At 43.5% G+C, this 26177-nt stretch overlaps 1 protein-coding gene across 2 annotated transcripts in view; it reads right to left on the minus strand.

The window, feature by feature from the left end:
- Positions 1–5769: 5769 nt before the first annotated feature.
- kif5aa (kinesin family member 5A, a) overlaps positions 5770–26177 on the minus strand; it is a 40363-nt gene continuing 19955 nt past the window's right edge. For both annotated transcript variants that reach the window (XM_067442983.1, XM_067442984.1), the window contains exons 17-29: positions 23719–23836; positions 22720–22778; positions 22407–22513; positions 20608–20709; positions 18969–19029; positions 18000–18071; positions 17811–17915; positions 16131–16347; positions 14140–14281; positions 14001–14065; positions 10464–10491; positions 10232–10319; positions 5770–6801 (exon numbers count right to left, since the gene is read on the minus strand). In XM_067442983.1, coding sequence (XP_067299084.1) covers positions 10241–10319; positions 10464–10491; positions 14001–14065; positions 14140–14281; positions 16131–16347; positions 17811–17915; positions 18000–18071; positions 18969–19029; positions 20608–20709; positions 22407–22513; positions 22720–22778; positions 23719–23836 — 1155 coding nt within the window. In that variant the 3' untranslated portion in view covers positions 5770–6801; positions 10232–10240. The remainder of the gene's footprint in view (positions 6802–10231; positions 10320–10463; positions 10492–14000; positions 14066–14139; positions 14282–16130; positions 16348–17810; positions 17916–17999; positions 18072–18968; positions 19030–20607; positions 20710–22406; positions 22514–22719; positions 22779–23718; positions 23837–26177) is intronic.

A 26177-nucleotide genomic window follows, 5' to 3' on the forward strand; every position in this document is an offset into this window, starting at 1 on the left:
CACAAGAGAACTGAAAAACAGCCCAGTATACACACAGCCACCAGCGGGATGGTTTATAGGTGAAGGTGGTTATCCTAGCAGTGAACATCCCATACGCATTATTACAGCATTTAAAGAGCCTCTGAGGACATTCGAACGGATCCTCTGATGGATTTAACATTACAGACCTCGAGCTGAAGAACGAATGGTTTCAGATGCAGGTAATACACTCGTTTCGTCTATCGCTCATAATAATACTCTACTCATAACTCAATAATCTCCGCTCTCACTCTGAAGTGATGTTCACTTGTGTCGTTGAACTGTTCCTGAAAAGAAGATTAGGGGAATGTTCAGGTTGAGTAGCTAGCTTGAATCAAGAACAGGTCAACTCAGGAAAAGTTATCTTTATTACACTCAGCTTGGTGTATGTGTGTGTGTGTGTGTGTGTGTGTGTGTGTGTGTGTGTGTGTGTGTGTGTGTGTGTGTGTGTGTGTGTGTGTGTGTGTGTGTGTGTGTGGTTTCTACAAAAGGAACAAAAACAGCTTTAGTTTCACAAACAAAGCTAAATCAGGTAAAGGGTAACATTAAGTCCATAGGCGAAACGAACAAACAATACACGAGACCATCTAGTCATGCTATAAACTCAAATACACATTTAAATAACTAAAGCACATGTCCGATCAGGAAATTCAGAAAGAATGAAAATAAACATTTATACCAAACTTAAATCATACAAAAGGGAATCTTCAAATATCAAGGGATGGCTGACGCAAAATGTACGTTTTGTTATGTTAAATGATTTACATTTTAAATTGTGACTCAAAGCAGATATTACACACATCGTACTTAACCTCTGATGGATTTGGAATTAAAAATAACATAAAAATACTCCTGCGATTAAATATCTTGGTACTATGTAGAAGACTAAAGCAGCTGGTCCTAGAAGAGCGGTCCTGATACTGCCGTCTGCTTTATTCTCCTCTCAACCTCTAGATGGCACACACACTTTCCTCAGCGCTTTACCAACACACACTTTAAAGGGGGGGTGAAACACTCAGTTTCAGTCAGTGTCATGTCAATCTTGAGTACCTATAGAGTAGCATTGCATCCTGCATATCTCCGAAAAGTCTTTATTTTTTTTATAATTATATAAGAAAGATGCGCTGTTCCGAGTCTTTCCGAAAAAAGCCGAGCGGGTGGGGGCGTGTCATGTGAGCGGAGCTAAATAATGACGTGTGCAGCAGCGCGCTGCAGTGAGGAAAGTGAGTCGCTCTGTGAGGAAAGTGATTCGCTCAGTGAGGAAAGTGATTCGCCCGCCGCGTGAGGAAAGTGATTCGCTCTGTGAGGAAAGTGATTCGCCCGCCGCGTGAGGAAAGTGATTCGCTCTGTGAGGAAAGTGATTCGCTCAGTGAGGAAAGTGATTCGCCTGCCGCGTGAGGAAAGTGAGTCGCTCAGTGAGGAAAGTGATTCGCCTGCCGCGTGAGGAAAGTGAGTCGCTCTGTGAGGAAAGTGATTCGCCCGTCGCGTGAGGAAAGTGCTAATACAGATCGACCGCCGGCCTATCAGTGGGTAAGTCAGTAGCTACTGGTTATATCACCTGTTTAGCATCCTACAAGCCAGCGCTTTGATGGGCGTAGCCTGTTACTTTCGCTCTCTCCCTCTCTCTCTCTCACGCGCTTCCGGTAGAATTGTCCGTAAGGCCCATACAAGGAAATTCCGCCCCCGTTAACGTCAAAGGGGACGCATGATCGCAAAAAACTTGCCGAAACTTATGACTAACCGGAAGTAGTATTTTTGACAAAGAAATACTCCCATCAAACGTCCACCTTAACTTTTGAAACTTTGTCTATGTTTAGTATGGGATTCCAAGTCTTTAACAGTGTAAAAAGATCAGTATGCATGAAACAGCATTTCACCCCCCCCCCCTTTAAGATGCTCCAGGAGATTTGAGCACAAAGATTAATCTGTCTGCTAATATGAGATGTTTTTTAAAAATGTTAGATTTAAGTAGCAAACAAGAATTACATTTCATAGGAATATATTTAGAGACAAAGGTCTTGTTGATGATTTTCAGCTTTGAGCAAGTTTTTCAATAACTGAAGAATATGCGAAAGTATGGTAAAAAATATTATATTATTCATATATTAAAATATAATGTATTGTTTGTTACTACTGTTAATCTATATTAAATTATTATGGGATCTCCTTCAATCTTTTCAGAATCTTTACTTATTTAAAAAAAGATGTATTTTTAAAATATATTTTTATACATGTTTTAATGACAGAATATTTCTTGAGCAAAAATGTATGATTTTATTCATCAAAGTATAGTTCAAACTTTGCTAAAGTGATTATTTTGAACAAGTATTAATGTAAAACATATTTCAGGTAAAGTATTTGTGTCAGAACTGTCTTTTCTCCTCGTCTCCTCATACACTTATACCATTTTAAACACAATAAACCCCTTTTATGATTTATTTTCAATGTGAATCAAAATGAAGAGAGTTTTTGCTTAAAATAAGATAAATAATCTGCCAATGGGGTGAGAAAAATAATCTTAATTCAAACAGAAAACAATATTATTTATCTCCCCCCATTGGCAGATTATTTATCTTATTTTAAGCAAAAACTCTCTTCATTTTGAGTTATTCTTTCCAAAACAAGACAATTACTTTTGCTTGTCTAGTAAATACTTCTTGTTTTAAGAATTGTTAGATGTTTGGACTAGAAACAAGACAAAAATACTGAGTAAGAAGAGCATTTTTAGCAGTGCATAGTTTGAAGCGACTGCATGCCATATTGTCATATCAAAAGAAACAAGCTGAAAAAAACTGGAAACTAGCTAACGCTACTCCAGCTGCTGATAATGGATAACACTTGTGGATAAATAATGTTAGAGCAATACCTTATTTTAATAAACGATTTGGTTTTTAATGTAAGACTTTCATAAACCGCATCCGTAGGGGCTGATATTGCTATGTGGCGTCCGAACTCGTAACTGGGAGAACATCGGCCTCGATTTCGAGTCGAGTCTACGGGTGGGAATCATTTACAGGTCTGTGATTTTATTGCTGTCTGAATCCAGAATGTCAGTGTTTTTCTCCCACCACCTGTGTAAAAATCCCCGGCCGAATTACCTCCTGTTTTTAGACAAACATAAGGTTGTGTGGTGATTTAATTGGGGCTTGAGTTTTCAAGAAGAGATCGCTTAAAAATTTACTTTTTTTATTCTTTTTGACCCCTGCAGAGCACAGGCTGAAACGCTTTCGTTTCATATCTCCTTTTGCATCAGTTAGTTCATTTCAAACTTGCACCAAAAAAGACAGCCAAGCATCTGTGCTTTTCCTTGGTGACGTCAGATCCAGGTCACAGGCCACAGAAGGCCCAATGGTCCAAAGCGTGAGTGATTCGCAATCGCAACCACAGTCTATGTTTGCAACACAGACAGGGTGAATTTATGAATTAAAGTCCTGTCACAAAACAATTGTTACGTATCTTCGCACTTTTTTAAGTGGGTATACGGAAATCCTTGGTCTTTCCTAGTGGGTATGCGGCGTATACCTATCACGTAGACTACACCACTGCATACCAGTAAAATATCTTAAATAACACTTCATCACACAGTGAAACTCTAGTTATCATAATTCACAGACATAAGTAACAGCCACATGTGTGTGCAATGGGTCATCAATGAAAGCCTTCCAACTGTGTGAAGCTAACGGTGATGTTCTTTACCAGGAACAAATCTGACCCAAAACCGAAGGAAGAGGGACAGGTGTTGTTCATCTGCTTCTCTAAGAAATGTACTTAAATGGCTGCCAGTGTGATTTTGTTGTACATTAATCATAGCAAGGTAGACGATTGACTTCAGGACCTTTCTTGATGTCGGCTGTAGTTCATCATAGGCAGCTGCGATGTCCTGGAGCTTAATTCTCATAGGTGAAAGCTCACAATGCCACTACTCTATCACAAACCAAGAGTTGCCCAAGAGCTGCTCGATATTATCTGCTGTTGGGACTCTTCGACAGTTTTGATGATCCATGATCTCAAACAGCTCTTCTTTGTCTACATCTTCAAAATGTGAACGGCATGACTCTAGGATCATTCTGTCTGATTCTGTAATACCGGTCCTTCTCAAAAAATTTGCATATTGTGATAAAGTTCATTCTTTTCCATAATGTAATGATAAAAATTAAACTTTCAGATATTTTAGATCAACTGAAATATTTCAGGTCTTTTATTGTTTTAATGCTGATGATTTTGGCATACAGCTCATGAAAACCCAAAATCCTATCTCAAAAAATGAGCATATCATGAAGCGGTTCTCTAAACGAGCTATTAACCTAATCATCTGAATCAACTAATTAACTCTAAACACCTGCAAAAGATTCCTGAGGCTTTTAAAAACTCCCAGCCTGGTTCATTACTCAAAACCGCAATCATGGGTCAGACTGCCGACCTGACTGCTGTCCAGAAGGCCATCATTGACACCCTCAAGCGAGAGGGTAAGACACAGAAAGACATTTCTGAACGAATAGGCTGTTCCCAGAGTGCTGTATCAACGCACCTCAGTGGGAAGTCTGTGGGAAGGAAAAAGTGTGGCAAAAAACGCTGCACAATGAGAAGAGGTGAGCGGACCCTGAGGAAGATTGTGGAGAAGGACCGATTCCAGACCTTGGGGGACCTGCGGAAGCAGTGGACTGAGTCTGGAGGAGAAACATCCAGAGCCGCCGTGCACAGGCGTGAGCAGGAAATGGGCTACAGGTGCCGCATTCCCCAGGGCAAGACACTGTGGGCTACAGAGAAGCAGCACTGGACTGTTGCTCAGTCGTCCAAAGTATTTTTATCGGATGAAAGCAAATTTTGCATGTCATTGGGAAATCAAGGTGCCAGAGTCTGGAGGAAGACTGGGGAGAAGGAAATGCCAAAATGCCTGAAGTCCAGTGTCAAGTCCCCACAGTCAGTGATGGTCTGGGGTGCCATGTCAGCTGCTGGTGTTGGTCCACTGTGTTTTATCAAGGGCAGGGTCAATGCAGCTCGCTATCAGGTTTACTGACCATGGTATTACTGTGCTCAATTGGCCTGCCAACTCTCATGTAGGATCACCTACGAAACAGGCATTGTCCCAAAACCAGCCATCACATTCCAGACCTCCGAGGACTCATCCTCCTCCACCATTAGCGAACCATAAAAATTAATAATTTGCATTTGGAGGGAAACAACACCTTTTATCACCACCAATCTGCTCTATCTCAAACCAACACAAGGACAGAGTGATCATGTGAATTGTTTTTCCCCTTTGTTCCACAGATTATCATCTAGCAGAACTCCGGGAAGAACGCGACACCCCCCTGAAACCTCAGACATAAATTCAGGGTCTTGTCACCACAGAGACCCGCTAAAAGCTTTTCTCCCTCTTCTGAAAGATTCACACACGTCTCTGTGCCTCAGTGCCATCACTGCCCCTACTGACCACTGAGAGAGCTCTCGAGCTGTCTTACTTAAATAACTGGGAGAGTAAGAGGGATTCTTAGCTTTAAGTAATTTGATAATTTGCTTTTATACTTAAGTTTGAAAGTAGGAGTATATTTCATGATTTTTCAGCACTTAAGGCTAAAATGGCACTTTGAGAAGCTTGATAAATACAGGCCCATGTCCTGGCAACAAATGTAACCGTTCCCACATAAAAAAATAAATAAAGTATGTCATAGTTCTACCAATTAGCAGTTGTAGAGACATGTTTATTTCCTCACCTCTTCAAGATTAAAAGAAAACAAAAGGCACAAAGAATCACTTTTTCTTTGAATTACATTTATTTCTGATCAGCGTCCAGCAAACTAGCACACTGTACATGTATATCACATAAAACAACCTTCAATAAAGATCTGTAAATCAGCTGAGCTTTTGCACAAACTCTCTTCATCGGTTTCGGTCGAATTTACTCTTCTAATGGTGACGACTTGGGGAAGAAGTGTGAAAGGCAAGCGTTTCAGTGCCAACTAAATCTATGATTAAACCTTCATCCTAATACAGTTTCTGCAGCCTCAGTCATTCATTGTCTTGCTAAATATATTTGGGTGAATCCGTCTAAAGACACTGTGAAAGAAAAGTGTAAGGGATGGAGTCACACATTCATCTGACGGAGGAGTTTAGGAGATCCTGCAGCGAAACATCACAGATCACAGGCGCTCTTCATTCGCTCATCCGGATTGGCTGATCAGGATGTGGCGAGAGAAATCAGAGCTGTGATTGCTCAGAGCATTTGGAAGAATACCTGAAGCGTTTGGAGCGTGTCAGAACCGCAGCCGCTGTAAATCTCTATGATATGTTCTCTTGACATACAGCAATTTTCAACCCAATCATTATTATGTGAAAACAAATACAATGCAAATCAAATATTTTTTCCACAATTGGAGGTAGTCAGTACTTGAATATAATTTTATCAAAATCTATACGATGACACACACACAAACTGTTATATGTGAATCTTCACAATATTGAACCATCTGTCTTTAAGGCTCAGCAAAACTAAAGGGAAGTTATTTCTAGTTCTCTCCTGTATTATAATGCAAGCAATATAGAGGTGTGTGTTCAAAGATCTACCGTACGTGAGGGTTCATTTACAAACTATGAGCTGTTTTCTTACTAAACAGACAAACATGCAACAGTGAGATACGTGAGACAGGATATATGATGTGACGGCATGAGCGATAGAGGGATATTCCACACAATATAAGACACTACAGAGCAGAGAAGTCTAGGAATTAAAGTTCTGGAGAAGATGGCGAAGGCTGAACGGCTGCATGCAGACAACTGGGATATCTGGAGAAAGAGGGACAAAAGAGAGCACACTGATGTAAGCATTCATTTCTTAGCTCATTATATATACACAGTATTGCCAAAAGTTTCGGGACGCCTGCCTTTACATGCACATGAGCTTTAATGCCATCCCATTTGTGGTGTGACAGGCAGCGGGGCGAGGGACCGCGAGAGCGGGCCGGTGATTAATGTTGACAAGTGCCAGCTGCGTGGCACACCGGTCTCGTCTCGCGGCCATGTGACGGGAGCATAAAAGGAGGAACAAGAGCTGCGGAAGACGAGAGAGGACCAGGCCTGGATTTTATGTTATGTTTTATTTTACGTGTGTTGGTGTTAGTGGGCAGTCGTCCGTGAGGGGCTGCCCGCGGTTTTACTTTCGTTTTGTTTATTTATTTTGAAATAAAGTTGTCGCCTCCTTCCTTCCCATCTACGAACTGTATTACACTGGTGCCGAAACCCGGGAGGGAAGGAGGGACATGCTGTCAAAGAGCCCTCGCTGCTGAGGGGGATCGCGGTGCTGAAGAGGTCGGGCAGCGCGGATGAATGAGGACCGCGAGGGCTGCCCGAGGCGATGGTGCTGGAGCGAGGAAGGTGGGACAGAGACCTCGCGGCCGTGCCCCTGGGTTGAGGTGGGGTGGCTGCCGTCCGAGAGGGAGCGGAGGAGTCGCCGCGCTTGCCGTGAGCCGGAGCCTGCTGCCATCCGCCTGATAGGGGAGGAGCAGGGAGCGTGGGGCTCGCTGCCAGGTCCCTCAGAAGGAGGAGTCACCGCCGGCCGCCAGGGGGCGGAGGAGGATCGAGCTGTCCACCAGGCGTCCAGTGCCATCACACAGCACCGTGAGGAAGAGCCTCTCGGCGGGCGGAGGTCCGAACGGCAGTGTGTCTGGGAACCGGACCAGAATTTTTTTTTCTTTTTCTTTCTTTTTTCCCTCTCTCCCCTCTCTCGTTCGCTAGCTCCTAGTGCTCCCGTCTACATTTCTCTCGCCTCTCTGTCCTTATCCCCAGGTGCCGCGGCCGCCGTGATCGCCCCCCCCGGGAGAGGGCGGGGGAGTAGAGCGCAGTCTCGGGAGTGCCCCCCGGACTGCGAGGGGCGATGGGGGTATGTGGTGTGACAGGCAGCGGGCGGGGCGAGAGACCGCGAGAGCGGGCCGGTGATTAGTGTTGACGAGTGCCAGCTGCATGACACACCGGTCTCGTCTCGCGGCCATGTGACGGGAGCATAAAAGGAGGAGCAAGGGCTTCGGAAGACGAGAGATAACCAGGCCTGGAGTTTATGTTGAGTTTTGGTTTACGTGTTATTATGTGTTTGTGGGCAGTCGTCCGTGAGGGGCTGCCCACGTTTTATTATGTGTTTGTGGGCAGTCGTCCGTGAGGGGCTGCCCGCGGTTTTACTTTCGTTTTGTTGATTTATTTTGAATTAATAAATGTTGTTGAACGTTCGCCGGTTCCCGCCTCCTTCCTTCCATCCACGAACTTCATTACATTGGTGCCGAAACCCGGGAGGAAGGAGGGACGCGCTGTCGGAGAGCCCTCGCTGCTGAGGGGGATCACGGTGCTGAGGAGTTCGGGCAGCGTGGATGATGAAAGACCGCGAGTGACTGCCCGAGGCGGTGGTGCTGGAGCGAGTGAAGACCGGTGGGAGGGAGAGCTCGCTGCCGTGCCCCTGGGTCGAGGTGGGGTGGCGGCCGTCCTGGAGGGAGCGGAGGAGTTGCTGGCGTTCGCCGTGGGCCAGAGCCTGCTGCCATCCGCCGGAACGGGGAGGAGCAGGGAACGCGGAGCTCGCTGCCACCGCCGGCCGCCAAGGGGCGGAGGAGGATCGGGCCGTCCACCGGGCATCCAGCACCATCGCATAGCACCGCGAGGAAGAGCCTCTCGGCTGGTGAGGACCGAGCGGCAGTGTGTCGGGGAACCGGACCAGCATTTTTTTTTTGTTCTTTCTTTTTTCCCTCTCTCCCCTCTCTCGTCCGCGGGCTCCTCGTGCTCCCGTCTACATTTCTCTCGCCTCTCTGTCCTTACCCCCAGGTGCTGCGGCCGCCGTGATCGGCCCCCCCGGGAGAGGGGGGGAGGGGGAGTAGAGCGCAGTCTCGGGAGTGCCCCCCGGCCTGCGAGGGGCGATGGGGGTATGTGGTGTGACAGGCAGCGGGGCGAGGGACCGCGAGAGCGGGCCGGTGATTAATGTTGACAAGTGCCAGCTGCGTGGCACACCGGTCTCGTCTCGCGGCCATGTGACGGGAGCATAAAAGGAGGAACAAGAGCTGCGGAAGACGAGAGAGGACCAGGCCTGGAATTTATGTTATGTTTTATTTTACGTGTGTTGGTGTTAGTGGGCAGTCGTCCGTGAGGGGCTGCCCGCGGTTTTACTTTCGTTTTGTTTATTTATTTTGAATTAATAAATGTTGTTGAACGTTCGCCGGTTCCCGCCTCCTTCCTTCCATCCACGAACTTCATTACACCATTGTTAACCCGTGGGGTTTAATCTGGAGTCGGCCCACCCTCTGTAACAGCTCCAGCTCTTCTGGGAAGGCTTTCCTCAAGGTTTAGGAGTGTGTTTATGGGGATTTTTGCCCATTCTTCTAGAAGCTCATTTGTGAGGTCAGGCACTGATGTTGGATGAGAAGGCCTGGCTCTCAGTCTCCGCTCTAATTCATCCCAAAGCTGTTCTATCGGGTTGAGCTCAGGACTCTGTGCAGGCCAGTCCAGTTCCTCTAGTGTTATCAAAAGTATCAACCTCGACACCAAATCGATACTGTAATGCAGTCAGGCGAGTCCCGTTCTCCTGGCGACTGCCAAACCCAGACTTGTCCATGGGATTGTCAGACTGAAGCGTGATTGGTCGCTCAGAGAACACGTCTCACTGCTCTAGAGTCCAGTGGCGGCTGCTTTACTCCACTGCATCCCACGCTTTGCATTGCTCTTGGTGATGTAAGGCTTGGATGAGCTGCTCGGCCATGGAAACCCATTCCATGAAGCTCTCTACGCTGTTCTTGAGCTCATCTGAAGGCCACAGAAGTCTGGAGGTCTGGAGCTGTTGACTCTGCAGAAAGTTGGAGACTTCTGCGCACTGTGACCCTCAGCATGTGCTGACCCCGCTCTGGGATTTAACCCTTCGTGGCTGAGTTGCTGTTGTTCCCAATGGCTCCCACTTTGTTATAATCCCACTAACAGTTGAGCGTGGAATATTTAGTTGTGAGGAAATGTCAGGAATGGACTTATTGCACAGGTGTCAGCCTATCACGGCCCCACGCTTGAGTTCACTGAGCTCCTGAGAGCGACCCATTCTTTCACTAATGTGTGTAGAAGCGTCTGCAGGCCGAGAGCTGGAGTTATACACCTGTGGCCATGAAGGGATCGAACACCTGAACTCAATGATCTGGAGGGGTGGCCCAATACTTTTGGCAATATGTGTGTGTGTGTGTGTGTGTGTGTGTTGGCTTACATTAAATGATTAACTGGCTGCAGTCTCCTGTTGCATGATGTAGATTCGTGAAGCATCGTCCACCATACTGCCACAATGAACCTCACTCCTGAAACAGAAGCAGTCAGTGTAAAGCCTGAAACTTTCTGTCACTGTAAACAAGCTAATTGGAAATTAAAGTCAAAATTGAAGCTTTCTGTTTTGACCTGTAATTAAGTCAATCCATCTTATCAGAGCACAAGCGTTCACTCACCTGTTATCATTAATATCTGTGCTATTTCCTGAAAGGCATAAAGGAACAGAATAAAAGGTTACATGCAAAAACTTGCAGTGTCTAAGTAAAGCTTGCTCCATCCTTTAACCCGCTGGTCTTTAAAATCAGAAGCCTGGAGGCCGGGTAAAGGTTTTACAATAACAGGATCTCTGGATAAACTGACACAAAACACCTCTTTATTTGATGGTCCACTTTAAGACATTCTACTGGCTATAAGTAACTTTGCAAGTACTTGTCAAAGAGCAGTCATTGGAGTATTAGTAGACTGTCTGCTTTATATCTGTTTAACAAGGTTTATTGAAACAGGAAGGACGTGGGAACCGGCGATCGTTAAACATAACTTTAATAATAAAATAAACATAAAGAACAAACCTGAAGTAAAGCGGCAGTGCCTCACAGACAACTGCCACAAACTAAAACAAAACCACAGCATAAAGTCCCAGGCCTGGTTCTCTCTCGTCCTTCAGTGTCGTCACTCCTGTTTTAATCCTTCTGGAGCTCCTCTGTGGGACTTGAGGACGGTGTGGTGCATTAACACTCTTTCCACCGGCCTCGCTCCGCTCCCACGGCTCTCGGCCCCACCCTGCTTGCGATGCTTCCCAAATGACATTCTTCTAACTATAAGTAACTTTTCAACTGTATGTCAACTTATTCGACTAACCCTAACCCTAACCTAACAGTCTACTAATACTCTAATGACTGCTAGTTGACATGTGTTTGAAAGTTACTTAGTAGATTGTCTAAAGTGGACTATCGAAATGAAGCGTTACCCACTCTAAAATATAAAGGTTCGCTAACACTTTATTTTAAGGTTCATTTATTAACTAGTGTCTTATGATCCTGCATATTACTAGGATATTGTCTGTTTATGAGCACTTCTAAAGCTCATATTAAGGCCTTATTCTGCATGAGCTTATTCTACATCCCTTAATCCGACCCAATACCTAAACTTAAACGCTACAAAAACTACCTTACTAACTATTAATAAGCAGTAAATTAGGAGTTTATTGAGGCAAAAGGCGTAGTTAATAGTTAATGTGTGTTCCTCATACATAATGTGTGTTTCCAAATGTTTTTTTTATTGGCATTGATGGTCCTATGAATAACCGTCAACATCCATGGAGTCTTTTCATTGCACATAAGTTTCTTTAGACCAGGGGTTTTCAACCTTTTTGGGAATGCTCCTCCCTAAATGTATCTCACCCCCCAACCAACGGGAACATTATCGATATATTACTTGATACGTTTAAACATATTACTTAATATGCTGCATTTAGTATGCAAAGCCATATCTACATTAAGTCTTGCTGTGCCACAACACTGTCTACATTGGACATGACAAAGGGACCATTGTGAAGTATTTTGCTCTTTGTAGTAGCGCAGGTGCTTTGGGGTAAGGCAGGAACAGAACAAGGCACCTGATTACATTTTGCATGTTGTATCACGCCGCTCACGTCCGGTGTAGACAGGGTATTACCCTAACAAACATTAAACATATAAACCGCTTACTAGATTTAGTTTGACTAAAGTTTTTAGTTTTTCATTCAGTTTAACCCTTTTACCATCACTAGTATCCTGTTTTTCCTTCAGTTTAACCCTTTTACCATCACTAGTATCCTGTTTTTCATTCAGTTTAACCCTTTTACCATCACTAGTATCCTGTTTTTCCTTCAGTTTAACCCTTTTACCATCACTAGTATCCTGTTTTTCATTCAGTTTAACCCTTTTACCATCACTAGTGTCCTGTTTTTCATTCAGTTTAACCCTTTTACCATCACTAGTATCCTGTTTTTCATTCAGTTTAACCCTTTTACCATCACTAGTATCCTGTTTTTCATTCAGTTTAACCCTTTTACCATCACTAGTGTCCTGTTTTTCTTCAGTTTAACCCTTTTACCATCACTAGTATCCTGTTTTTCCTTCAGTTTAACCCTTTTACCATCACTAGTGTCCTGTTTTTCTTCAGTTTAACCCTTTTCCCATCACTAGTATCCTGTTTTTCATTCAGTTTAACCCTTTTACCATCACTAGTGTCCTGTTTTTCCTTCAGTTTAACCCTTTTACCATCACTAGTATCCTGTTTTTCCTTCAGTTTAACCCTTTTACCATCACTAGTGTCCTGTTTTTCATTCAGTTTAACCCTTTTACCATCACTAGTGTCCTGTTTTTCATTCAGTTTAACCCTTTTACCATCACTAGTGTCCTGTTTTTCATTTAGTTTAACCCTTTTACCATCACTAGTATCCTGTTTTTCCTTCAGTTTAACCCTTTTACCATCACTAGTATCCTGTTTTTCATTCAGTTTAACCCTTTTACCATCACTAGTATCCTGTTTTTCCTTCAGTTTAACCCTTTTACCATCACTAGTATCCTGTTTTTCATTCAGTTTAACCCTTTTACCATCACTAGTGTCCTGTTTTTCATTCAGTTTAACCCTTTTACCATCACTAGTATCCTGTTTTTCATTCAGTTTAACCCTTTTACCATCACTAGTATCCTGTTTTTCATTCAGTTTAACCCTTTTACCATCACTAGTGTCCTGTTTTTCTTCAGTTTAACCCTTTTACCATCACTAGTATCCTGTTTTTCCTTCAGTTTAACCCTTTTACCATCACTAGTGTCCTGTTTTTCATTCAGTTTAACCCTTTTACCATCACTAGTGTCCTGTTTTTCATTCAGTTTAACCCTTTTACCATCACTAGTGTCCTGTTTTTCCTTCAGTTTAACCCTTTTACCATCACTAGTGTCCTGTTTTTCCTTCAGTTTAACCCTTTTACCATCACTAGTGTCCTGTTTTTCCTTCAGTTTAACCCTTTTACCATCACTAGTGTCCTGTTTTTCATTCAGTTTAACCCTTTTACCATCACTAGTGTCCTGTTTTTCCTTCAGTTTAACCCTTTTACCATCACTAGTGTCCTGTTTTTCATTCGGTTTAACCCTTTTACCATCACTAGTATCCTGTTATTTATTCAGTTTAACCCTTTTACCATCACTAGTATCCTGTTTTTCCTTCAGTTTAACGCTTTTACCATCACTAGTATCCTGTTTTTCCTTCAGTTTAACACTTTTACCATCACTAGTATCCTGTTTTTCCTTCAGTTTAATGCTTTTACCATCACTAGTATCCTTGATATTCCAGATCTAGCCACTTATCCAAATTCAGAAAAGTCCCTGCTCGCGATGTTGCTTTATGTTGATAAAAAAGAATGCATGAAGCTAGAATAAAATAGATTTCTTTGTTTAAAAGCAGTGGATCTGTTCCTTCTTTTGACATTTTGCATGTTTAAATATTCATACAACAAAAATTGTGAAAAGGCTGGCGGGGAAAGAAGAAGGTTGCTGACCCCTGGTCTACACCTACACACATTTAGTTGATGCACATCCCTTCCAACTATGACTATTTTCCCCTGTTCATATATGATTTCATTTCCAAATATTAAATTGAATTACAAGTATGAGTGGCAGTGTATAAATGCAGTTTTGGTGTGGTCAAAGCACACACACACACACACTTACCGTTCTCCACGTCGAGCGGACAGGAGCTCAGTATGTCTATGGATCTCACAGTGCTGTATCCAACACTGAAACGAACAAACGGCAGATGAGAGGAGGAGAAGACGAGAGACAGACAGGGCCTGCACAGACAGACACTCACGTGTTGGTTTTCTGAAGCGTTGTTTTGTCCTCCTGCAGGAAGAGGGCGTTGCTGTAGGATGTGGCAGGTTTGCTGGCGCGTGTGGTGGAGAAGCTGGTGGGAGACGTGGCTGCAACATGGTGTCCTGGTCTCACCGGCTTAGCTGTTAAAACAAACCACAACATGAACCCAAACATGATGTTACTAAAGGTGGGGTAAGGGTTTTCTGGTGACCGTTGTTGATATTTCAAATCACCTAAACAAACACGCCCCTACACCCAAAAAGGGTCACGCCCCTATTCTGATAGCTCCGCCCCACACATATGTAACCCAGGCAACGACTATGGCAGAATCTGTGTGTAGCTAATCCAACTCGAATATTCAATGAAAAAGTCACCCCTTCATCATAAAAATACAAACCGTTCTCATTAACAACTCGATAGTACACGAGCCGACAGTCCAGCTGATGACATATTACAATTATGACCGGATTAGAGTTATATATATAATGAAAAGAGGAAACAAACATATATTAGGAGTATAGTATCTTACTTGCCAGACACATTTAGTGAGCTAACGCAGACAGTGAGGAGATTTAGATGCTCATACGTTGTGGAAATGAACGTGTCTTTATCGTCGCTGAAGTGAGCCACAATACGATCGCTAACGGGCAACCAAGCGAACATGACACACGAGTGTATTCAAGCAAAAGCAGCATATATTAGTTATCGGCTAATGGCCATCATGTCCGTTGTATGTTTTGAATAATAACGTGCACTGAGCGCTCTCTTCTCACCATCATTATTAGACACGCCCCTTACTGCTGATTGGCTTACTCTCTTCTCACCATCATAATTAGACACGCCCCTTACTGCTGATTGGCTCACTCTCTTCTCACCATCATTATTAGACACGCCCCTTACTGCTGATTGGCTTACTCTCTTCTCACCATCATTATTAGACACGCCCCTTACTGCTGATTGGCTTACTCTCTTCTCACCATCATAATTAGACACGCCCCTTACTGCTGATTGGCTCACTCTCTTCTCACCATCATTATTAGACACGCCCCTTACTGCTGATTGGCTCACTCTTCTCACCATCATTATTAGACACGCCCCTTACTGCTGATTGGCTTACTCTCTTCTCACCATCATAATTAGACACGCCCCTTACTGCTGATTGGCTCACTCTCTTCTCACCATCATTATTAGACATGCCCCTTACTGCTGATTGGCTCACTCTTCTCACCATCATTATTAGACATGCCCCTTACTGCTGATTGGCCACAAGTTTGTTATTGGACTCTTTAAAGGGTTAGTTCAGCAACTAATGAAATGTCTGTCATTAACTCGTCTCCCTAATGTCGCTCCACACCCGTAAGACCTCCGTTCATCTTCACACACAGTTTAAGATATTTTATATTTAGTCCGAGAGCGTATGCAAGTGTATGCACACTATACTGTCTCACACATGAATCAGCGAATCGATTCATGATTGAATAAAGACATTTATTTAAATTATTTAAATAAATTATTAAATAATTGACAATCCTGATCCGTGATTTCAGCAGTTTGACACGTGATCCGAATCATTGATCGATTCGCTGAGTCATAACCGTTTGAATCTTTATTTGAGGATTGAACACAAACGCGGAAGAGAAGCCAATGCTGAATAAAGTCGTAGTTTTTGTTATTTTTGGACCCAAATGTATTTTGGATGCTTCAAGAGACTCTAATTAACCCACTGATGTCTCATATGGACTACTGTGATGATGTTTTTATTCCCTTTCTGGACATGGACAGTATAGTGTGCATACACTTGCATACGCTCTCGGACTAAATATAAAATATCTTAAACTGTGTGTGAAGATGAGCGGAGGTCTTACGGGTGTGGAGCGACATTAGGGAGAGGAGTTAATGACAGACATTTCATTAGTGGCTGAATTAACCCTTTAAGTAAATTTCATCAAGTTGCTCTCACACAATTATAAACGGTAAGAGTCTTAATACCGATCTGAGCGGCGTTGGGTCGGCGCAGAGGATAGCGCAGGCGCATGGCGTCACGGATGCGCTCCACCTCCTGCTGGTAGCGCCGGCGGTCGTTCATGGCGCCCTGCTTGGCGTCCTTCAGTGCTGTCTCCAGCGCCCGAACACGCTCAGCCGTAGAACGAAGACGCTTCTCCAGCTTCGGAAGCTCACACCGCAGATCTGCATTATCACGTACCAGCTGCACAAACATGTTCAATTAGAAATCAACGGACACAACGAGCCTGCACTGAAAAACTATAGATCATCTGAAAGCTGAAATAAATCATCTTTCCATTGATGTGTGGTTTGTTGTGATAGGACAATATTTGGCCAAACTATTTGAAAATCTGGAATCTAAGGGTCTAAAAAAATCTAAGTATTCATAAAATCACCTTTAAAGTTGTCCAAATGAAGTCCTTAACCATGCATATTACTGCTGATAATACATTTATGATATAGTCATGGTAGTAAATTAACAAAATGTCTTCATGGAACATGATTTTAATATCCAATTTATTATTGGCATTAAAGAAAAATGGATAATTGACCCATACTCTGTGAGATTATGACTGGTGTTGAGCTCCAGCGTCACATATGTGAATAGAAGCCTAAATTAAATCTGTCCATCATATAAAGTCTTGGATTCATTCATAAAGATTACGTTTATAAGCTTTTCAGGAGCGTTTGAAATGTTTAATTGTGTGGATTTTCAATGGATGAACAAAGATGATGTGTGCATGAATCACAGCTGGAAAGGGGTAGCTGTTAATGCTTTGCTCAACAGCTCTCATTCAATAAACAAGAAGAAATATAGGTAAAGTCCCTTTTAAGTGAATGCCCCGATATACTCAAATATATAATCAAAATCCCTTTAGGTAATTTCACTCGGCGGCCATCTTTAAAACACCTCTTCGGGCATGCAAGTGCATCCCTTTGAATAGAGAAACCTCAAATCCTCCAAAACTGCCAACTATCTCATAAATTTTGTTTCTAAATATTCAAATCATGACAGAAAAACAGCATTTTTCGAGTTATGTGCATGCGCAGTCAGTCCTAAGCGTGCATCCATAAGAAGCTTGAGTCTGATTGTTTCTATAGGAACCGGAGCTTCTAACAGCAGCTGCAGTGATGCGATGACTTTACCAATCGCCGATTGGCTCTTATTCAGAAGGCGGGACTTATTCCACCATATTGCGTGATGCACTTTCATACGTTTTTCTATATATAAAGTCTTTAGATAGTATGTCGAGGTCATACGCGAGTTAAAGCGTGAACGCTGGAGAGCTGCTTTATAGTAGAAACTGAAGCTGTGATTGTAATTTAAAGAGTCACTGACACTGTTTTTATGTTTAATACTGTAAAGCTGTTTGCTTTAAAACAATAGATTATATAAAATGCTGTAAACGTGACGACTGGACATCTGAATCTGCAAACATATCCACATCGCTGTGATCAGATGCTTTCTGAACTGCTGTTTTCTACACAACACATTTTTTCATCTAAATGTGTGGCATCAGGATTTTTGCTAATAATATAATTGCTGCAAAGGTATTTCAAACTTATTTTCACTCCGAATAGAAGAACAAAAAAGTAGACAAATACAAAAACGTCCCCATGAGTACATCAGGGCCTGAAGAATGAATGCAGAGAACTGTGCCTGACCTGTTTATGAACCTTTGTAAGCTGATCCAGGTTGTTTTCAAGAAAGGAAATCTTCTGTTTCTGAGTGTTAGACCCCCCACTATCATCAGGTCCAATTTCTGTACTCTGTGTGAGGAAAACAGGTCAGAAACACACACACAAACAGTGGGGCATTTAAGCAAAACATCCATGTTGACATGTGGAACGAACTTTTTTAACCCGCGTCGTGAGGTCTTGAACGAACAGCTTGCGCAGGTTGTGGAGGGTCTGGAGTTCCCGAGCCTGAGACAGAGAGAGAGAGAGAGAGAGAGAGAGAGAGAGAGAGAGAGATAGAGAGAGAGAGAGAGAGAGAGAGAGAGAGAGAGAGAGAGAGAGAGAGAGACCAGACATTAAATATCGGTTTCGGTTTTAACACATTCATGGCCCTGAAGAGGACTGACAATCGATGAAAACATGCTGCATGTCCAAGCCCTGCTTCATAAGCACACAAAAGTGGTGTGACAGCTGAGCCTCTATACATCTGGGTTACTACATTATGATTTACCAATTGGGCTTTGCAACAGAAAGGGCCTCACTTTACTATTAAATATCGCCACTTATGTTAACATTTCTCGTCTTAAAGTGTATAAAGTCAAACTAAACTGTAGGTTGGTTGTGTAAAGTGCGGTGCCAGGAGGAGTCAATAGCTGTTATGTTTAATTATTTTACATAAAATGTGGACACATACTTATAAAGTCATATTTGTGATCACAGGACTGCACTTAACAAGTCCATTAGAGCGCTCAGTCCAAAAGTGTTAGAAAAATATGAATGCATTTTTATACGTTTGTCACATTTATTAGGAAAGAATGATCATTTCTATTAATGTTTTCACTAAATTAAGTGATCTGAGGAGGTTTGCGCGTCTCACTGTACTCCAGCAGAGGGCGCTCACGCACAGAAAACCACAACTATGCTTTAATTAAGACCAGATATGGATATCTGCCAGGCCAGCATCAACAGGAGACAGATGTATTGACAGATGAAACCAAATAAATATTTGATTATGACAATAAGTGATCTGGCTATATATGTAATATGTCTGTGATGGGCTTTCAGCGAGCGCTCTATAATGACTTCTTCAGGGTGCAGAAATTCAGAAGAGAGTGATGTTAAAGAAGGAACTGTAGAAGAACTTACAACAGTCTCCTCAAGGCCCTTGAGATCCTGCTTGGACTGCTCGTGCCTCTCCTGTTGAAAGCTGATGAGAAAACACACACTTTAACACACATTAAACATTCATTGCACACTGTAGCATCCCTTAAAGAGGACCCATCATGCTCTTGTCAAGCGGCACCTCCCGCGGTCTCTTACGCTACGTTCACACCAAACGCGAATTGAGCGTCAAAATCACGTCTACCGCGTCTAGTTTTCACGCGTGAACATTTTGAATCTATTCGCGCGTGTGCAGCTAATTGGACGCGCGTAGGAATCGAGCATTTGAAGCGAAAACGACGCGCGTTTAAGGCGCTCCAGGTGAAATATATTAAGCACATATGTGGTTCAGCCAACGCACTACCGGGATTATCTTCACTGTCTGCATGTATATTTAAATAAAATATTAAGTTATGAAACTTGCCCTCAGTCAAAATGATTTGGTTGGCAACAATAGATTAATTGGACCAAAGATCGCCCATTAGATGTACACAAGACGAAGCAGATGTCATGTTTAACCTCTACAGAGACATCCGAGCCGGCGGCAAACGGCAGAAGGTCTGGCCGAGGAAAGGCTGCTCTCGCCGGGGTTAACGAGCGCTGAGCGCCCGGAGATCACCTGGAGCTCACAACTACAAAAACACAAGAGTGTTCTTTTTAAATAGGCGCTGTCTATGAGTAAAACATCCTAGGAAAACCACATACTTCAGCTTTAAACAACTACATTATCAACTGAAAAGCATTAAAACTACATTAAGTGACAAAATATCAGGATTTTTTAAATTATATGCAGGGTTTCTCATCACGTGACAGCAGCAAGCAGGCTCCTCATTGGTTAACGCGGATTGACGCTAAAGTTCAAGTTTTTCAACTCGGGCGTAGACGCGAATTCGCTTCAAACGCGTGAATGCACAAAAAGCACCACTCGCACGTATCGCGCAAGACACTCAATTCGATTCAAATTTGCGTTATTCACGTGAACTGGACGCGCGAATGAGGCGGAATCGCGTCCATCGCACCGCACAAAACGCGCCTATCGCTCCGCAGGACCTCCAGACGCGCGTCAACGCGCCTTTCCATTGACTTCGCGTGGCCATTTTGAGTGACAGGTGGTTTGCCACTATGGTCGAGCTAGGCGGGTGTGGTTTCTGGCTCTACTAGAGCAGGTTTTTCTACTTTAATGTTGATTATTCCTCATATTCTCCATTATTGCAGCTCCTCTCTTCCCAGTCTGTCAGTAACTCCGTTTAGTTCCGGTGTCTATGGAGCCCCGCCTTCTGTAAAGCACACTGTGCTCTAATTGGTCGGCTGGAGCAGTGTGTTGTGATTGGTGTTTGGGAAATGCCCCTTACCATAACTGCCAGTTCAACACACAACTCACTAACTCAACCAGGCCCCACCCCTTTATTCTGCATATTAATTATTATAATGAGGAATATATGTGTGTCCCCGGAGGAAACCTCAGAAACACTGACACTGATATAAAGAACTTTTCATGCAACATCACACACTAAAGACAGATGATGGACAAAAGCACAACAGGTCCTCTTTAACACTCACGACATGATCATTGAAGCGTTTCTTTATAATCTTAGTGTTTTAGTGCAATGGCAGATAAACGTACGACAGCTGCTCCAAGCAGGCGCTCTTGGTGTCATCCTGCATCTTCAGGTTACTGAAACTGGACCGCACATGAGCCAGCTCCAGCTCCAGAGCCTGATTCTTACTGGAAGACATGTCGTGACAACATTAGCAAATCATTTACAGCATTCAGAGATTATACTACGATGTGTAATGCCTTTAGAAGGCCCTCATCTACACTGTATTGCCAAAAGTTTCGGGACGCCTGCCTTAACATGCACATGAGCTTTAATGTCATCCCATTGTTAATCCGTTGGGTTTAATCTGGAGTCGGCCCACCCTCTCTAACAGCTCCAGCTCTTCTGGGAAGGCTTTCCTCAAGGTTTAGGAGTGTGTTTATGGGGATTTTTGCCCATTCTTCTAGAAGCTCATTTGTGAGGTCAGGCACTGATGTTGGACGAGAAGGCCTGGCTCTCAGTCTCCGCTCTAATTCATCCCAAAGCTGTTCTATCGGGTTGAGCTCAGGACTCTGTGCAGGCCAGTCCAGTTCCTCCACACCAAACTCCTCATCCATGTCTTTATGGAGCGACGCTTTGTGCACTGGAGCGCAGTCATGCTGGGACAGGAAGGGGCCGTCCACAGACTGATCCCACAAAGCTGAGAGCATGAAATTGTCCAAAATGTCTTGGTGAAGCATTAAGAGTTCCTTTCACTGGAACTAAGGGCCAACTCCTGAAAAACAGCCCCACCCCATAATCCCCCTTCCACCAAACTTAATTGGTGTGTAAGACTGAAAAAACTAGCAGATGCCGAAATGTCTGAATGAAGAACAAGGACTCTCTGAGAAAATTAAGGAAATTAACATCTGAACTGTCCTTCATGCACCACTGGAGACGCAAGTCTCACCTCACTATCAGCTAATCTACATCTTTCCCTGTTGACCCACTCTCCCCCGATTCCTTCCCTCTCTCATGCTGAGATCACTGAAAATACACACACAATCTCTATATTACAATGTCAATCCACACGATACAGTATTATATGTGTTTGATATCGTTTTGATAAGTCAGGTATATTTCATTCTTTACTTCAGAGTATTTGATGTTATATATGGATTACCTTTGAATTGATTATGTAATTGGCATTATACATTTATCTGACTGTTAATAAATTGTTACACTTTGATTGATTCTGACTTGCTCTGGAATTATTCAGGTTGGGTATAATTTCAACAAAGGGTTAAACGGAATAATTAAATGTGTACTTAAACTATTAAATATAATGACCAAATAACCAATTGGCATTCTAACCCAAATTCTAAATTAAGATTAAATGGAGTCAGATAACGAGGAATTGGAATAAAATCCCCTTTGCCCCGCTGAAAAGACCGAACGCGCAGCGACCTTCACCCGCCGATCGTTAGCCTCCATTGGGACGATTTGGGCGGCCTTACAGGTGTAATTGGGAACAGGTTCTCAGCGTGCGCTGACCCCGCTCTGGGATTTAACACTTCGTGGCTGAGTTGCTGTTGTTCCCAATGGCTTCCACTTTGTTCTAATCCCACTAACAGTTGAGCGTGGAATATTTAGTAGTGAGGAAATGTCAGGAATGGACTTATTGCACAGGTGTCAGCCTATCACGGCCCCACGCTTGAGTTCACTGAGCTCCTGAGAGCGACCCATTCTTACACTAATGTGTGTAGAAGCGTCTGCAGGCCGAGAGCTGGAGTTATACACCTGTGGCCATGAAGAGACTGAACACCTGAACTCAGGGATCTGGAGGAGCGGCCCAATACTTTTGGCAATATGGTGCATACAGGAAGTAGTTATAAACCAGACTAACTCAGTCAGGTCATCAATGAGTCGCTGTTTCTCATTAATCTCGTCCCTCAGGTGGCTGAGCTGCTTCTGACGAGACTCTGCATGGAGAGATGGACGACCAGCGGCCTTCTACACAAACACACACACACATTTACACTCACTGTGACTCACGTGACAATAGTCCAATAATATTACTTCACACACCTTCCTATGGTCCATGTGTTTGACTGCCGTTATTGACTTATGTGTGTGTGTTATATATATGTGTGTGTTCTTTACACTAGTCACAGGACTGTTTATGTATTAAATACTTGACCCATGTATGTCAAACTTACTTTCCCATCAGCCTCTCTGTCAGCCTTCTCTCCTCCATCCAGTTCTGCCACGTGACTCTCTGATACAAACATATACACAGAGCCATTAATCTAGCAGTACAGGCGCGAGATCAATCTGAAAGCCTCCTTTTGGGCACGGTTTAAATTCTCAGGTCATGTGAATGTCTCAGTTCAGTCAGTTGGATTATGGCATCTTTGAAGTTCTGATAAAGGAAACTGGCAAGTCCAATCATTTAGAAAATATATAGCATGCTAAGTCAGTACAGATCTTCAGACAGCTCTGAATTTGGTGGATGAAGCTTGAGGTTGAACTCCAATTAGGCTTAGAAGAATAAAGAAAGGTTTGGCCAGCAGTCTGAAAGTTTTAAATTCTATTATACTTAATTTTTTGGGTTGCTTCTCTGATTATTTGTGAACAACTCCTGACTGTCTTCTAGACTTCTTCCTTTGGCTTTACATTTAATAAGGAGATGGACATGAATCCTGAAATAGCTGTCCAAACACAGCCCTGACATCAGGGCTAAAACAAGGCAAAATTTGGGTGGTCAGTGAAAATGTAATAGACGTCTAACCATAGCCCAAGAATAGACTTGTCATCTAGAATATGAACATGACAAAGAAATGAAACCAAACACCTTGTAATCACTGTTGACTTTGCTTACATGTGAAATTATATTTCATCAAGTTATTTTGGCAAAAAAAAGCATGTAACCAAATTCAAGGTCGTTTTGGCTAGAAGTGGGTTACTCATCGCTGGAGTATATCGGCCTATAGTTAACCGAGACCCTTTGCTTGCTGGGTTTTGGCCTATTTGGAAATCTGCCAGAGCCGGATGTCTGTGCAGAGTTTGGAGCTTAGGAAGAGTTAGAGTTGTAAAACTTCTCATTTTTATCCTTTTAAAGCGTTACGACGGAGGTTTATATCACTTCTTTATAAAAGCACAGTGTCTATGAAATGTGTCTCTAATATAAGATGTGTAATTGTGTGTTAGTGTCTCACCTGAGTTCTGAATCATGTACAGTTCTTCACTGAGAGCATCATAATTGTCCTCCAGCTGCCTCTTCTTTTGCTCCACGTTCTGCATGTACTCTGTGAGAGAGCGAATCTTGGCCTCATGCTGCTCACACACATACAAACACAAAGTTAACGTGATAAAGAACACCGCAGCTCTGGGACAGCAGGAAACACAGCATCAGAGAAAATTCTGGATGGACAAATGGATGGGGTCTATTATAATGGCAGTCTATGGGATAGGGTTAGGGTTAGGCATTGAAATAATACAGCAGCTCCCCCAACCTAGCACTCATCTAGGCAGGTTTGGAATAGGGAGACTGATGAAAACGGCATGGACAACGCGACTATACCATACTCCGCACTAGGAGATTCAACCGATTCGGCATCGGCTTAGAGAAAAGAAACATAATAAGCATTGGTATGGGGTTAAATCCTAATTGCTCCAAGGCTACGGAGACTACAACGTCAACTCATCAGGGCTGTAACGGGTAGGGTTAGAGTAAGAATTGGTATTGGTACTCTCAAATTCCAAGTGACACAAAAAAAGCCTCTGTTGGTGCCTTCAAGAGTTTAACTTTCTCAACAAAATTCATACGTGTCTTGAATATAAATGAAATGCTTCACTGATAATGGATTCAAATAAAAGTCTATAAACTCTGCCACCCTGTAGCGTTCGCTCCCACAGTCTGAAACAATGGGGCGGCCTGGGGGCATTAACAGGGTGGGCTACTTATCCCGCGGCTTGTGCACCTTTGGAAGCAAAAAAATCTGCCTTGATGACCTTCTCAATGCGAGGAATTTAATCTAAAAAAAAGGGAACTGTCAACTTGACATAAACTCCTCATCCCCTAGCTGCCTCAGCTCGTCCTGTACATACTGCGGCCTATCCATAATAACCACCTGTTGACTTTATGACAATGTCCCTCCTGCGAGACAATCCCTCCAATGCCTGTATCTCCTCTTCACTCAAATTATGAAGTGGAGGCCGTGCCCCTGGAGATATCTCCTGAACAGCCTTCATATTTCTTTCAAAAAAGCCCCACATTTCTCCCAGAAAACTTTGGGGTGGTGGAACCCAACCTGAGGTAACAGAAAATAGTAGCGCCCAGGACGAGTCCGAGCTTGGTCCAAAAAAATGTCTCTCTGCACCCTGGCATGCAACCGGCCCAGATCTGCCAGAAGAGATCCCTTATCAAACTGCAACTAAATGACAGGAATGAAGGATAAGTCCAACAGGCTCAACTGTGCCAGGGACAAATCAAAAGTCTGTGATGAATTAGTCACTGATGGGTTCAGCAATAGACCATGCTCCACTGCCCTCTTCACCGTACGTTTAAACACCCCAGCTAATGCTTGAACATAGCTGCACCCGTCACTTTTTCATCCCCTTCTGTTTTAAAGGACTCCTACTGCACCAATGGGATGCTGCACTTGGTCTTCTGAATAATGCTTTTAATCATCTTGATATTGTCCACCAGCCGGCCCAGCAGGGTTTTATTGTTATTAATCATAGGGATATGAATTCGGGAACGTCTGGAACGCTGCTCCCTGCAGATGTTCAAAGCTCTTCCATAGATTCCCAGAATCCCCCTGCTCCCTATTGTTCAGCCCAAATGCAAGTACCACATGTTGTTTTTCCACGGACTTTGGGGTCTTATGCTTGATTAAGTGATAGGCTTGGGCCAAATTAGCCCCTGGGTAGTGGTCTACCTCCACGTTACTATTGCCAATACGAGTCAGAATCTCCCAGAAATAGGATCCGCCTGACCAGAGTCCCAATTCCTATTTGTCCCCATAATAGTTGTGCCTCTTGTTCAGGCTCTGATCCACTGTCTCGACCTCTCTCTGGAGGTCAATGATGGGCTCCCTTAACTCTTTGGGAATTATATGCCTAGCATCCCTTCTCCTTTGCTTTTTCTTTTCCATTTCCACCCCTTCTCCAAGTGCATGTAAAGCACTAGAGGACGCCAATCCATGCTTCCCTGCAGTTGCTGAACTTAGCCTGGCCTGGTCAGCTTCCTCCTCACCAGTGTCCTCTTCTAAGAACCATACTGGACTATCACCTAACTCCTCGACCATGAACCCGGATTGGTCTATCCCCTGGGCCCCTTCCTGAAGTCCCTCTACTGCCGAGGATGAGGGTGGGCCCGGACAAAGAGGCACTACTCTGATTCCCAAAGCCTGGTCTGCCTTTCTTTCTTTCTTAATCCTACTAACGGACGACTTGAAGGTGCTTTGCAGAGTGAGTATTTCGACGAACCACCAGAGTGAGTCTGGGTTTTGAAGCGACCACTGTGACGCCCTCCATCATCCCCTGCCGGATCTGGATCTTACCCACCGGCAAGGACGAGGGTGGCCCTGTGCGGAGATGCACCACTTAAGCCCCCACATTCTTTCTTCCTACTTCTACTCTCTGGGGATTCCTCAATAACTCCTCATCCTCT

Source organism: Pseudorasbora parva, chromosome 5 (genome assembly GCF_024679245.1).
Source record: "Pseudorasbora parva isolate DD20220531a chromosome 5, ASM2467924v1, whole genome shotgun sequence".
NCBI lineage: Eukaryota > Metazoa > Chordata > Actinopteri > Cypriniformes > Gobionidae > Pseudorasbora > Pseudorasbora parva.